The sequence below is a fragment of the Leguminivora glycinivorella genome, chromosome Z (assembly GCF_023078275.1).
Source record: "Leguminivora glycinivorella isolate SPB_JAAS2020 chromosome Z, LegGlyc_1.1, whole genome shotgun sequence".
NCBI lineage: Eukaryota > Metazoa > Arthropoda > Insecta > Lepidoptera > Tortricidae > Leguminivora > Leguminivora glycinivorella.
The window spans coordinates 30,751,644-30,766,593 of NC_062998.1; the positions used below are offsets into that span (position 1 = coordinate 30,751,644).

The window sequence follows — 14,950 nt, forward strand, 5'->3', positions numbered from 1 at the left end:
ATTAAGTAGGTAGTTGCATATTTTGAATCCATTAATATTTTTTTAATAAATTTGCTACGGTACATATTAGTCCCTGACACGCATGTGCCAGGTGTCGAATTATACATATAATTCCTAGACACTCACGGCGACAAGACCCGAAGCCCTTCGAGATTCTACTTATTTGTCTTGAACTCAAGTGTTACTAATGGAGTTTTGGCTAGGCTGGCTGGACAGAAAGATGATGACGATATAATTTCGACAGAGAAATCAAATGTGAATAAAAAAAGCTTTATTCCAGTACATAAATAGGTGTTATATACATTCAGGGGTGTTCATGAATACTAAATGTCGTAGAGACCTTGATAATCATTATTCCTTGAGTTTCCGAAAATTCACGGCGGATCTTCCGGTCCTATCGCCGTAAGTATATTAGAGAAAATATTAGATTATGTCACAAGAAAGCAAAATGACATATTACCGGGACGTGGGAGCGAAGCAAATTTTCTAAGCAGCGAGTGATTCTAAAGTAGAATCTTGAGCGCAGTGAAAATCTTAAGTGTTAGCGCCCAAAGTTGAATTCATTTTGCTACCTTGTGACACAAATGGCTTCTCATCACCTATAAGGAAAATATTAATGCCAAAAAAATGTATTTATTAAATGTAATTATAGAAAGAAACCCTTTATGTCACTGATTATTTCTAGCGAACATCATCATCATCCTTCTTGCGTTATCCCGGCATTTGCCACGGCTCATGGGAGCCTGGGGTCCGCTTTGACAACTTGTTTATTATTTATTTCTAGCGAAGATGAAAAAGTAATTTTCACCACACCAACTAATACAAAAACGAACGACAAAGTTACATTTTATCCACAAGATTGCAAAGTAACTTCACACAAATTTAAAACTTGATGCCCAAATATGGCTAAAATGATAATTTTGATTATTAATGTTAAAAAAAATGATTTAATTAATAAATTTAAAATTGGATATTTTGTTTGGGTATTGTTAATATTTTTCTCGTATTGGTGTGGTGAATTTTTTTGTAGGTATTTCACTCGGTGGTTAGATTTGATTAAGTACCCTACGCACTTGCGGTTAAATAACAACTTTGCCCCCTTGTAAAACAAATAACTTTTTCCGAATAGGTGATGTGAAAGATAATGTTTCTACCTACAAGCTTGGCATTTCTCATTAGTCATTTGCTTTCCTTAAATAAACATTAATTAATATAGATATATTTTCTTCATGACACTTGTCGTGGTAAATACTTGCTTAGTTGAGGCCACAAAACTGCTTAATATCACAATTTAATGAAACGTCAGGCCTTCTATGCATTTGCTCAGACCAACAATAGATAGTAAATTATTATTTACGATGATTTTGTACAACAATTCTACCCTTCAAAGCATAATGTACGTCTCGTGCTTTAAATATCACATTAAATCGACCACTAAGAATGTGTCTAAATAGGACTGTCTTGGACCATAGGGGTTTAATTTCGTAAAGCAATGTAATATTCTTATTCAATCAGCTAAAATTTGATTGACAACGGCCTCTAAGCGTACTATAATAATGCGGCAAAACGCCTTATAATTTATTGATACGTACTGGGCACTTAAAGACGTGTTGATTAATCGTTTTGTGTATCAGCTTACATATATTACGAATTGTACCTAAGAAAGTAACGACAATATTCATCCATAGTCAATTAGTCACTATTATACAGAAAAGCTCGTCAATAGAAAAATACGTGAAATTATTATTCTTTTGTGAAATAACACTTCGTTAATAGAAAGTAGCTATTTACAGCTATTTTTCACATTTTTCTATTGACGGTTTAGCTATGCCAGAGTATATTTGCGAGGAAATAAATGCATTTATTTTTTAAAGAGGAAATACAGTCTAACTTTCTTTTCAGATTTGAGAATTTTAGGTGAATGGGCATTTTTAGAATTTGGGACCCTCCAATTAGCGAAAGTTGTTAACAAAAATTAACTCACTATCAGTTTTGTGACGAAAATTAAGCATGAAATTTCAATAAAAATATTGTTTTTAATTGTGTTAATTACATAAACTTTAAGCGATAATCTACATTCAGAATGTGAAAAAAGTAAATTTTTAGACAGATTTTATGCTTAATTGTCGTCACAAAACTGACAGCGAATTAATTTTTGTTAACAACTTTTGCTAATTGGGGGGACCTAAATTCTGAAAATGCTCGAATACGTCCGTTGCGGCTGGGTGACTCGGTGGCGGCTACATTAATATGTGCATCTGCAACTTTGACAAAAAATATTTATAACTTAGATATTTTTGAAAGCTATGGTAGGCTTCTGTTTAGCAAGGTACCTACCTACATTTTATTTGCCGTTTTAGGGATCTTCAAAATTACCAACGTAAATGTCGAGTAGATACTGTTGTACGTAAATTTGACCAATGTCTTAAGGGAAAGAGGGTACATTAAGTCAGTAATACGTTGTTAAAGGTACTAAATTTTGTTCCTGATGTGCTCTAAAATAAGGCATCTTTATAACATAGTTTAATTAAGAAATTTCAATAATTAGCATCAAAGTGCAGAATGGGAGTTTTTAAATAGATTATGCAAAATGCACTGAGAGAAATTTGCATTGTGAATTTAACAAGTTCGACTTGTTGCGGTTTATCCGTTTGAATCAGCCAAACCTATGTTTAAAACAATATGTGCCGGTTTTTTTTTATAAAATCGACTTGTTGATTCAAATAGATTGCCGATTCAAATGACAAGTAGCTTGTTGTTTGAACCAAAGAGCACGTAGGCGCTATTTTAACCAAAAAACTTGTTGAACGAACATGAAAACTGGTTGTATTTTCTCTCAGTGTGCCTTATATTTCCTCGCAGCAGTCATTGTATATGTATAGGTAACATATAAGAAAAAGTGAGAACATCTCTTGATTAACTTTTCACCTTGAAAATGCTTACTTAAGTCATGAACTATCATTTCCTTCTAAGTATGACTTCCATTTGCATTCAATTATTTTAATAACATTATCTCATTGTAATGATAATATTATAATCTTCATATTGTTGTTGAGACAATACTAGTTTAATATACTTAAGCTAAAATTATAATTTATTTATATACATAACAAATCAATTCCGTTGAGCAAATTCTTACCTCACAGCAGGAAAAGGTTTCAAAAGTCAACATTACAATCGCTCCATATTGACAATTTCGAAAAATTACCGTTCTAGGCATTCAATATAGTTAAAACTATCAACTATTATGGTTTTATTATAAATTTTGCAATATCCGGCAAAATTACGCAATGCGATCTGTAACAATATTTAAAGCTTACCTATTTATATATAGATATAAATCTAAATAGATATATATCTTTGAATAATTTTCTTAGCTGTGGTAAACATTTTGAGGTATTTTCTCTTATTACTAGAATGTGGTAATCTTGATAAAGATACGTAAGGAACCTTAATCGTTTTCATAGATATTTGAATTAATTTAACGCGTCATGACTTGCAAAAGCCTTGGCATATATATAAAGTGCGGTACATGTTTAATAATGGATAATTATGTCTAATTTGTATGAAGGGAAGAATAGGCAAGTGTAGGAAACGTTCACTGCTTGGCAAATGTAACGGAAGATACCCTGGATCAATCCTTGCCCTGCGACGGCCCCGCGCTCACGGGGTCGTGGAAATGGCCGCGAGCCTACAAAACAAACAGGTTTTTTAGCGTGTTTTAAAATCTATTTATCGAGCAAACAATCCAGCAGACCACACGGGAACTTTAAGACAATCAAAACAATATGAGTACAGATGTAGTGCGAAAAGATTTTCCTTCGTACCTATTCTTATACGGAAATTTACGAACATGTCATGCTATTTCAGTCAGTCTCAGTACTAGACGTACTGACACTGTCTGAACTAGCATGACGCATACGAACGTTTTCGCGAGACCCTTTCCGCACTACATCTGTATATATTTCTAAATGCACATTTCAAACGAGTCTATTTCATTTGTAGAAGTACGAGTATCTAACATTTCTTAGTTAGAAAAACTTGTACAACCAGATATAGGTATGGTACCTGTAAATTCATAGCCAGGTCTAGCACAATGTGCACCAGCGTGGGGTGGTCGAGTATTTCCTCGGGCAGCGGCGGCGACGCGCGTGTGAGCTGAGTGCGGGACCGGAAGGCCCGGTGCAGTCGCAGCGTCACTTCGCAGAACACGAAACGGAGCAGCAGCAGCCTCAGGTAGTCATCTCCCATGAACATTATGTACATTATATCTAGAAATTAGAAAACAAATTAAAGACCAGCTTACTTTGATATGCAACATTGGACTAAATTCCGAGATTTTTTTAGATTATGGAGTCGATTTTCCGTGAGCGTCAGAATGGCGGGTGTACATCAAGCAATCCTGGTGTGGTATACGTCAGGAGTTAGTGCTAGCAATGTGCCAAATGTGCGCCAAAATTCGAGCAATGTGCTCTTTGAACTCCAGAGATATTTAAGAAATTAATGACACCCGCCATTCTGACGTCAGGTTGGCGGGTGTACTTCCAGTTCTAGCTAATGGCTGCTTACTTGAGGGTGAAAGTACTGCCTAAAGTTAGTGCTCGCAATGTGCTTCAACATGTATGAAACACACATTAATTCAGAGAGCCGTTGAAGAGTAATATGGGATTGAATAAATATATATATAACGCCTGCTGAAATAAAATAGCAATGTTCATTGCCTGCAATGCAGCATTAACATTCAGGCGCTTTTCACAAAAAAGTGATACTTATAGATATATTTATTCAATCCCATATTACTCTTCAACGGCTCTCTGAATTAGTATGTGTTTCATACATGTGGAAGCACATTGCGAGCACTAACCTTAGGCAATACTTTCACCCTCGAGTAAGCAGCCATTAGCTAGAACTGGAAGTACACCCGCCAACCTGACGTCAGAATGGCGGGTGTCATTAATTTCTTAAATATCTCTGGAGTTCAAAGAGCACATTGCTCGAATTTTGGCGCACATTTGGCACATTGCTAGCACTAACTCCTGACGTATACCACATCAGGATTGCTTGATGTACACCCGCCATTCTGACGCTCACGATTTTCCACAATCCGCTGGGCGCTGCCAATTTTTAGTACCTACTTATGTTTGTACAAGGTGTTGGCAGCAGAATGCAGCGTAAGTCATCAATATACAGCGGAAGGAATAAACCTCATCTCTCATTGTGAAAACTGCATCACTCTGCCGTGTCCTATCGATGCCGTCATTCCACTGAAGTAAATGATATGCACGGCTCACATTAAGCACGGAGGCGGTTTCGCGGTCGCGCCTAAATAAAGGTTCTCGATCGAATTTCGATTTGTTCTTCAAATAATTTTTAGTAACAGTGTCTTACTATATATTTCAATCGATTACGTACCGATGCGACTTCTGGTCACAATCTGTGATGCTTCAGCCATGAAGGTGTCAACGTAACCCTGAGCTCGATCCCAGTGGTTTAAGGACATGTTGTGTATGTCACAAATGTAAGCAAAGGCCGTCAACGGCGTTGTTAGGAAAATGGTGAATAGGTTGCCTTGCTGTTTATTTTCTGTAAGAGTTATTGACACAATTGTAACAATGATATTTTAATTCGTTCATGAAATATAATATGTACTTAATGATTACGAATTAAATAGTCTATAAATTATAATTAAGTGAAATGTGTCTAGCTAGGCCGAGACGCAGGACATCGCATAGTGAATGATAAATATACTATTGGTTAGCCATGTGACCTTCCTCTATATCGTTAGTGCAATATACATTTCATAACATTAGTGTTCATTGTAAGTAATATGCAAGGGCGTAATGTTCACTTACTATACTGACCTTGGAAAGGTTGTGGGACATCTAAAGGCGACATTAAGATAACAAGAGGTTGTCCAAAATGACGCGGTATATGTTGGAACACGCAGGAGTTGTCCGAATCAATGATGATGAACAGTGGCCTTCGCGTGAAGGGGTACAGGTCTCCAGGGTGTAAACACTGCTGCTCCTTGTACTTGGGAGCTGAGCTGCCGGCTGCCGCGCTTTTTGGATCCTTCACACTGTCCCTGTGAATGTCACTGCGAGATGTCGTTATGAGCCCGCCGACATCGTACCCCACTGTAACGAAAAGAAATGAAAAATGTCAGTATGAATAATGTGTGTTTAATAAACTTTCTTTTATCCATACTAATATTATAAATGGGAAAGTGTGTGTGTCTGTTTGTTTGTCCGTCCTTCACGGCAAAACGGAGCGACGAATTGTCGTGATTTTTTAAGTGGAGATAGTTGAAGGGATGGAGAGTGACATAGGCTACTTTTTGTCTCTTTCTAACGCGAGCGAAGCCGCGGGCAAAAGCTAGTATTTAATAAAACTAAGTATTTAAAAAAGAAACCTACTATCTTCAGGGTGCTTCGAGGCTGGGACTATCTGCCCATCTGCAGAGATATACAACAGCAGAGCGCCGCTGGGTGGGAGGTCGTTGCAGCCACTAGCCAGGTATACTAGCACTTGGCTCGGCGAGGGTTTGAATAGTAGAAACTTATGAGGGCTGTCACGTCGTGGGCCATTCTCCAAATTGTATCCTACAGCAAAGAATTAATCCGGCATTTCATATTTTTTCATAATATATTTTATGGAGTTTTCATATATTATGCGGGTATGTACCAAAAACCAACAAATCAATAGAAACATTATCCATGCATCTACTATGGAGAAACGTGGAAAAAAATTTCTTAATTTGTGGCTGTGGTACATAACCGCATTTTGAGCCAGGAATATATCGGTACTGAAGGAATGTAATCGATAGGCATCAATAAAACATGTTGAAAACGAGCAATTTTTTACAAGCAGTAAGGAAAAAGCTTTTCTCGATTCATGGATTTCTACTCTTAGTAGGATTGTTGTTGGTCCCATACAAAAAGCTTGTGGGCCGGCTGTAGCTTTATAAATTAGGATAAGTTAGAGAGGCTTTCAAGCGTCTGGTAAAAAAATACGCAGGCGGAAAAGGTCAGAAAATGATAATTATCAATTCTCAACAGTATTTTCTAACACATACCTAAGATAGAGCGGGCAAATCTCGGCGGGGGGGGGGAATTATAACTGGTCCATTTTTTCCATGTTTCGCAATCTTTACATTATTATTAAATATAGTATCCATCCGGTTATATGTATGTATATGGTAGGCGTATTCAGTGGATACAAGTAGAACTCAACATCATAGTGTAATGGAATCGGACAGTTACAATTGGTCAACCAGTCGTGATTTGCTCCGCTCTCGTTATATAAAAATCAGCCTTGAAATATTAAGGAAAGTTAGTGTTTTAAAAAAAACTTTGCGGGTAGCAAAAAAATGGCTGACGTGACTATAGCTCACTAGCTAATATGCAGACGTTAAACGTCGATACGATCTCTACATTATCCCAAAGTTTCATCCTTGTTCATAAGAGGAAGGTCTAATGGCTCTGGGCTCTGAGTTTGACGAGTATTATAAGCAAAACAAAACCAAAAGACGTTATAAACCCAATTTATTTTTTTATTTGATTGAATGCTCTTTGATTTTGATATTACTTATTAGCACGTTTTACCTAAACGCTAGTAATTAAACTTGACATTTAATATTCGCATTGTCACACATATAACATAATAATGTATTTTTTCAGTACAGATGGTGTTTTTTTACGCACTAGTGCGAGAAGTGGTTCATTATATGCCAGGTCGAAACTTCGGAGGCTCATCTGTACTGAAAAACGTCGTACGATACACGTGCGAAAAGAAAATTCGTAACTCGTGTCGATTTAAAAACTCCCTTCGGTCGTGTTTTAATTTATCGCCACTCGTTTCGATCTTCCTTTTTTTCGCACTTGTATCGTAATGTACTATTTCGTGCAAGTAAGAAGCTTAACAGCGGGACGCAAGATTGTACAATTATATTATAATTCGTGATCGTTTATAAGCTAAAAAGGTTGTTTAACTTGTCATATTTTTAAAGAACGTATAATCGCTTGCTACTAAATAAACATGATAAAATTTCGCAAACAGCCTATTTACGATAATTTTAACAGAATAATTATTGTGGTTATATTTTATACTTCTAAAATGTAATAAACAAACGTAAAAGTACCTTTACTTGTAGGCACTGTAGGATTCGAAATGAATCGTTGCCTCGGCGAGTCGTCGTACATGTGTTGGGGCTCCCCCGACGGTTCCCTCTCCAGCGTTTGAAGCATTCGGAACATATCTATGGTTAGTTCAGAAAACTTGGCTTGCAGTGAACTACTTCCTATTATCAAAACTTCCTGAAGAGACAGTGTCATTTGAGGCGACCTTTCTACGGGCGGGGTAGTCAGACTGCTAAGCCTGAAATAAAAGACATATTTAAGTGCTGAGCGAAGTTTAGGAAATACAATTTCATATATCGACATGTTGTCCATACCTGTGGGAAAGGATCACGGGATGGTTATCAGGGTGTATAACCGTTATGACCGGTTCCGCTTGAATAAAAGCTTTTACCTCATCTACGACAACCGTCCACTCCATTTGGTCATCTGGGTCATACGTGTTCCCATATTCAATAATTTGTCTATCTAACTCCTTAATTAACTCTCGTACTAATTTAATTTTCTTGAGAAGCAAACATACTACAATAAACCTTGCATAATATCTTAATTTTTTGACCATTAATTCACATTTATCTTCCTTGCACGCTTTTGTATAGTAGCACCGTCCTCTTATGGCGTAGTAAAATGAAAACGCCTCATTCAGGTACGCGGTCTCACTCGTTCTAAGGCTGTAATATTAGAATCAGATTTAGCATTTGAAACCTATCACTAATTGAGCCCAATCCCAAAGTCAAATACATATATGCATATCAGAGGGTTTTCATGATTCAGATTCAGATGATTTATTAATAAATGTACGTCTCATTTACATGTCATGAACTATAAACTATATAATAAATAAATTAAAAACTAATTAATATGGGTTTTTCTATTATCAACTTACTAGAAGTGATAGTAAAGTTGACCAATCTTCGAAGCAATCTCCCCAATTTGCCACCGTTTGAGACCATATTTGCTGTCAAGAATAGCGCGGTGCTGTTGTTGAAACTTCCAAAGTTTTGTATACACGTCGAATGTTCGCCCAAAATGAGAGTGCCACTGTTTGTGCCCGTATTGAGGAAGCTCTCTAAAACATAAAGCAATACTTATTTGAAAAGAGAAAATAGGTCCATAATTTGAGATTGAAATCATGTAAAAGAAAATTATAAAATAAAAAATTCTATTTATATTTGGAAACAGTTAATTGGACGTCAATATTCGTTCTGTGCAAGATTTTTTTAAATTCTTATAAGTTAACTTAGTAGGTAGTAGCTGATACATATATACTTTACCTTAAACCATTAAACAACTGTTTCGATTTCTCGAGAAGATGGCAAAATTCAATGATGACCTTTCTTCCGTGGTCATCAAGGGAGGTATTCATTGCAACATTCGCAACCATTCGCTCGTAACAATGAAACCTTCGAGACGTCTGGAAACTTAGAAGCTTTTGACAAGCAGTTAACTATAGCGTTGTTTAATTATGATAGTTTCTGCGCTAAATACACGGACTGTTAGGAACGGTAGATTCACAGAAATTTGGTTGCTCACAGTCAATTTCTTGATAATTCCTTACGTCAATAGTTTGATCGCAGTCCAAAAATCAGTAAGAGCTCATATTTTGGGGCTGGCTTCAAATTTCTGATACATCGGTTTAATGGAAGCGCATGCAAGCGTGTTTGTTTGCTTTTCTGTTTTGTTAAAATATTGATCACGACTTATCCGTCTAGTTGCTATATCACGATGTTTATTTTTCCTGTTTTTACTGTTGCTTCAGCATTTTGTCGAATTCATCAGTGAGGTGTGCGTTCTTTACTAAGAAACAGCTGTAGTGATTTCGATTGCACTTCTATTTCAGATTCTGTTAACCACTCGGTTAATTTAGAACTTTCAGGTGGCGTTTAACTAGCAGAAACTCTTGATACTCTGACCGGTGGTTGTGAACGGGTAACGTCGTGTTCATCTCAATAATTTGTATATTACCTGTTTGTAGGTACTATTCATGCATTTGTTATGACTAAAGATACAATAACTTTCCCGAATTCCAGCAAGTTCTTTCTGCGAGATGTTGGTGGAAAACTTACTGTAAACAAAAGTAATATCATTCAATGGTCTTGGTCAGATAGGTATACAAGTTGTCTGGACTGATGTAGGACACTTTACATAGGAATGGCTCAAGGGCAATACTTGTCTTGTGTGAGCGCTTGACAAGATATGACCTGCGTTTTACCCATGCAGAGGCTGCCAGTAGCAGCTCACGTTTTTGGCAAATTTTCACTTGTACTCGGTACTGCTCCAGGAACCGGAGGAACAGGAGGAATTTCCTCCCTCGAACGCTTGGGCTGTGGAATGAGACCCTGCCGATGTTTTTTTCCGAGGGTGTATCTACAGTATGGAGTTCTTCAAAAAATAAATTTACAGATCTGAATAGGGTCGGCTACGCGCAAGTAACAAATCTGGAGTTGCAAGCGTCCATAAGCTACGGTGACTGCTTACTGTCAGACATGCCGTATGTTTGTTTGCCACCATGTCGTATAAAAATACTTTTAACGTTGGCAAAAAATACAAAATACAGTAGTTTAGTCTTAGTTGGCTACCTTTCTCTAAAGGTTTATGGTATTTTAGGTTGTTCCACCAATTAGACTACGATTGTATTTCTCGTTGAGGTTTGAGGTGTCCTTTTTTCTTTAAAATGTTTAGATCTAAATAAATAACTTTACGTACTGTAAATATGTACAACATACTCGTAAACTCATGCCTGTGTTCCCAAGACGGTTAGGCAGTACGTATGAAACTGCTCTCAGTGCTACTCTTAGCATTAAGGGGTTGAAAGCTAAGGAAATTGTGACATTGCAGTGACAGGCTGCGGGCATATCGCCCATACCACAATTGACCCTATGGGACTTGATGAATTGATCCTACAGTTGATTTTAAGACATCCACGGAAACAAAGGACACGGCGAAATTCTTAACTCGTCACCACATGTGAACTACACATTCAATACTGACCTGAAATAAATTACGACTTGGAACATTACCAAAAGTTCTACCTACTCTTTAATTGTTCCTATAGAAATGACAAGATACCTAAGACTAAGATACTTTAGGTACCTAACTTACGGTATTTTGTAATCAACCAATGGTCCCACTTTTCACGTAAAACTACGTCTGACTGTCGACAAAAAGAAAATCGTCGCCATGTTAAGAGGCTCTTTGACACTATTGAAAAATGCACACACCAAGAAGAAAACCCGAGGTCATTGCCCTATAACCTAAAACCATCTAAAACGTTATAAAAGTAGAGTAAAGTCATAAAAGCACGTTTTAAAATGTATTTCTAAATTCACTATTTACGTTTATTCTATACTTTTCTTTTGATAGATAAAAATGAAATCCTCAACAATAGTTGCCTACCTTTACTTCCTTTATTGAGATTCCATATTATGTTGTTTGCCGCACTTGTTAATAGTTAGACATATGCATCAGCACAAATTCCGTTAAACCACGACTGCATACTTAAGTCTACGTTACTGGGTCACAGTAGTACGATCTGTGTTAGTACTGTTTGGTTTGACAATTTGAAACGCGAGTTAGTAACCCTCTCACTCTCGGCAACTTCACTGCGCGGTATCGATTAAGCGGTTCCCTAATGCGGGTAAAAGTGAGGTTACCTACCTTAACGACAGAACGACGCTAGACAATCCTACACTTTCATCACTACATTCTTGCTTGACATCACTGATTAAGGCACTATTCTATTTTTGCTTTGTTCAAAAAAAGAAACCAATGTAAGTATCGTTGCGTGACACCGCTTAGTCTAAGGGTGAGATAGTGATGGGCAAAACCCCTCCGGATGTGGACCTCAAGAACGCTTTCTGAAATCCGCCACACAGAATTTTTCAAATGTTTTACATTTTTAGGTTTTGTTTTTTCTGACATTATATTAGTAGGTAACGTAGAATCATGTATCCTTCAACTAACTACTGACTACCTAGTGTAAAACAAAAATATTAGTATAAGTTAGTATTAGTTACTTTAAGAATTGCCATGGCCTTACGGGGCTCATGTATGAAACTTTTATTGTATAAGACCATTTGTACTACATGAAAGCAAATAAATTACTTGACTTGATTACTTGACTACACTACATTTAAATGTCTGATTTACTGATTTGTCTGATTTACTGTCTTGTCTTTGTCATCGTGTGCATCAGCAGTTCTCAAAAAGTTTGTACATGGCCACGTCAGCAAATTTTAATTGATCCTATTTTGTTACCATCATTTAATAATATAAGTCGACTTTCATAAAATATATAGGTATAGGTATAGGATAATTGTTACAATTAAGAAAATATAGATACTAGAGAACCTTAATGACGAAATAAAACTTACTAAAATCTCAATTCATCAAAAACATTTTGGTAACAAAATAGGAAAAAAATTAACTTTTTCTTTAATTTTTGTACAAACGTTTTGAGAACTGCTGGCATAATCAATATATGTAATCAGATAAAATATCTCTTCGCTTCGGGTATTAATTGGGTCGCTTAACTTCAAATTGGGTAAATCCATTCCGCTTTAAGGTTTAATATACATATAAAAAATGTAATATGATCTGGGGTGTTACCATGACGTGCTAAAGCCGTTCAGTTTAGGTTGAGAGAGAGGGACGGAGAGCTGTAGCTGTAACTGCTATAGCTGTGTCCCTTTCTCTCAACCTAAACTGAACGGCTTTAGCACGTCATGGTAACCCCCCTGATTGATAATCAACCTTATATCGCAATATAAAATTTTATTAAATAACTGTTTTTGGCTGTTTGTATTTTAGATACGTATAAAACGAAATAAAATTAATAGAAAGTGTCTTGTTCGTGTAGTTTTATGTTTTTTGCATGGACTTAGCAATACAAATAGCTGTTATGATAAACATAAATTAAACATAACAATAGTACTCAGATTTGACAGGAAGCCAATTATAAGATTTCTCCGATTCGATAAATGTATCTCGCATAGCAAAAATATTACAAGCTATCCGCGGTGAATTATAGCTAACAGCTACAAACGGATCCGGGCACGAGCACAACCCTATAAAATGCATGACTGTCCAAGGGCGCATGCGTGGCACTAATCGGCCTCGCCCCTCTTGCTTTGATCCCTCAATGGGTGATGTGATGTCAGATACGCACGGAAGGGACCCTTAAAGTAGGCACAGAAAGTTTAGAAGACGAAAAATATATTTGATTAGCCGCAAATTGTGGAAAATGTAATTAGGGGCTTTTAGATCTATTATTTTTTGATGGGAAAATTCTAGTTCATACGTAGTAGGAAAATCATTCTAGTAAACAATGGTCGCAGCTCTCAAACTTGCCGGCAATCGATCCATTCCCGATAGTTAGGATGAAAAAGCACATAATTTTAGTCACATAGCTTTAGTCATAACAATTTTCACGCTATTGGAAATGGTTTAAAATATTACATTTTCATGTTTTGTAGGTAATTACTCCAAATAGGGAACTTGAAATAAAATATTTATACCATAATACCATGCGTCAGGTAAGTAATAAGTATACTTTAAAAAACATTTTGCTAACTTTAGGTCGTAATACAATGTGGCAATATGTTATTTCGGTTAAAAGACTTAAAAAAAAGAGTCAAGTATAGCCAGACAGGGCTCAGTAGGTAGGTACCTACTTTGCATTTTAGTTTTATGTTATTTCGGTTAAAAGACTTAAAAAAAAGAGTCAAGTATAGCCAGACAGGACTCAGTAGGTAGGTACCTACTTTGCATTTTAGTTTTATAGGTCTTCAGCATTTACAACGCAACAGCTCTTTTGCTGCGGTAAAAACATTCCACCTTAGCGTGACAAAGCTTGGTCATACACTGCAGCTTTGCCACCGCGTTTGAGGGCTGCTGTCCTTTGTGCCTCCAGCTTTAGGGTACATTGGCATGCGTAAACGCATTGAATCAAAAGGTCGCATTCAGATTAGGTATTGTCGTAGAAATATAACAGTACCAAGGATGATTTATATAGGACTGAAAATCCTCATACTAAGAATCGTACCTCAATTTTTAGGCCTATTAAATACTGTCATAAACGACATGTTTGACGATGCCTACAAATTTCTTTTTTTTTTCAAAATTTGTATTGACGTGATATCGTGGTATTAAAATAAAGAAATACTTATATGTAATTTGTTCTTATAAAAAATTAAAACACGCAACAATGTTTGGGGAAAATATGTTTTTTGCCACTTCTATGCTGCGAAATAGCGCCATCTAGTTTTATCCGTAAAAGGCCCTTACGTTTCTGAGGTACACTGTGTATATGGGGTTTGTCAGTCCCGGTATATGTTGTCCTTGACAATACAATATGACAAACTTATCATAATATTGAGGGTGTAATAGGCGAGACGACTAAAAAAAACTAATTAGTCCGTAAGTTAGATTATCAAAGAATTTTAGACACGTATTTTTTCTTTTTTGTCTTAAACGAAAAATGACGACGGTACAGTATGTTGAAGTTTCGCGTGACGTCATGCCTAGGTAAAATTTTTACTTAGAAGTGACGTCACAAGCCCCCACTCCGGAACTTTGATCCTCTTCTTTGGGCATTTCTCAGGGCGTTTAATTGTTTTTGATTTCGGTGGCAACATTTTTACGTGAATCCTGTAAGAGTCACATGAAATTCTGTCAATTTAAATAGAAGTCGCGGATTTCTACCAGAAACAAAGAAAACTCATGCTACGCTTACGGGATTCGGGTAATAATGCTGCCACCGAAATCAAAAAAGTTGAAACGCTCTGAGAAATGCCCCTTTGTATTTTTTCATTACT

The 14,950-nt window shown here is 36.5% G+C and overlaps 1 protein-coding gene across 2 annotated transcripts; it reads right to left on the bottom strand.

Annotated features, from left to right (window-relative positions):
• Nucleotides 1-2,770: 2,770 nt before the first annotated feature.
• LOC125240681 (protein SCAI) lies at nucleotides 2,771-11,613 on the bottom strand. 2 transcript variants are annotated; one of them, XM_048148689.1, is made up of 10 exons: nucleotides 11,532-11,613; nucleotides 9,410-10,200; nucleotides 9,022-9,204; nucleotides 8,453-8,806; nucleotides 8,141-8,376; nucleotides 6,417-6,602; nucleotides 5,862-6,137; nucleotides 5,413-5,583; nucleotides 4,069-4,271; nucleotides 2,771-3,691 (listed from the first exon to the last, which is right to left on the bottom strand). In XM_048148689.1, exons 2-10 carry the CDS (start codon nucleotides 9,517-9,519, stop codon nucleotides 3,635-3,637), a joined length of 1,776 nt encoding a protein of 591 aa, XP_048004646.1. In that variant the 5' UTR covers nucleotides 9,520-10,200; nucleotides 11,532-11,613; the 3' UTR covers nucleotides 2,771-3,634. The 2 variants fall into 2 exon arrangements, with proteins under 2 accessions (XP_048004646.1, XP_048004647.1); XM_048148690.1 differs by lacking the exon at nucleotides 11,532-11,613 and adding an exon at nucleotides 11,238-11,303.
• Between the last annotated feature and the right edge of the window lie 3,337 nt (nucleotides 11,614-14,950).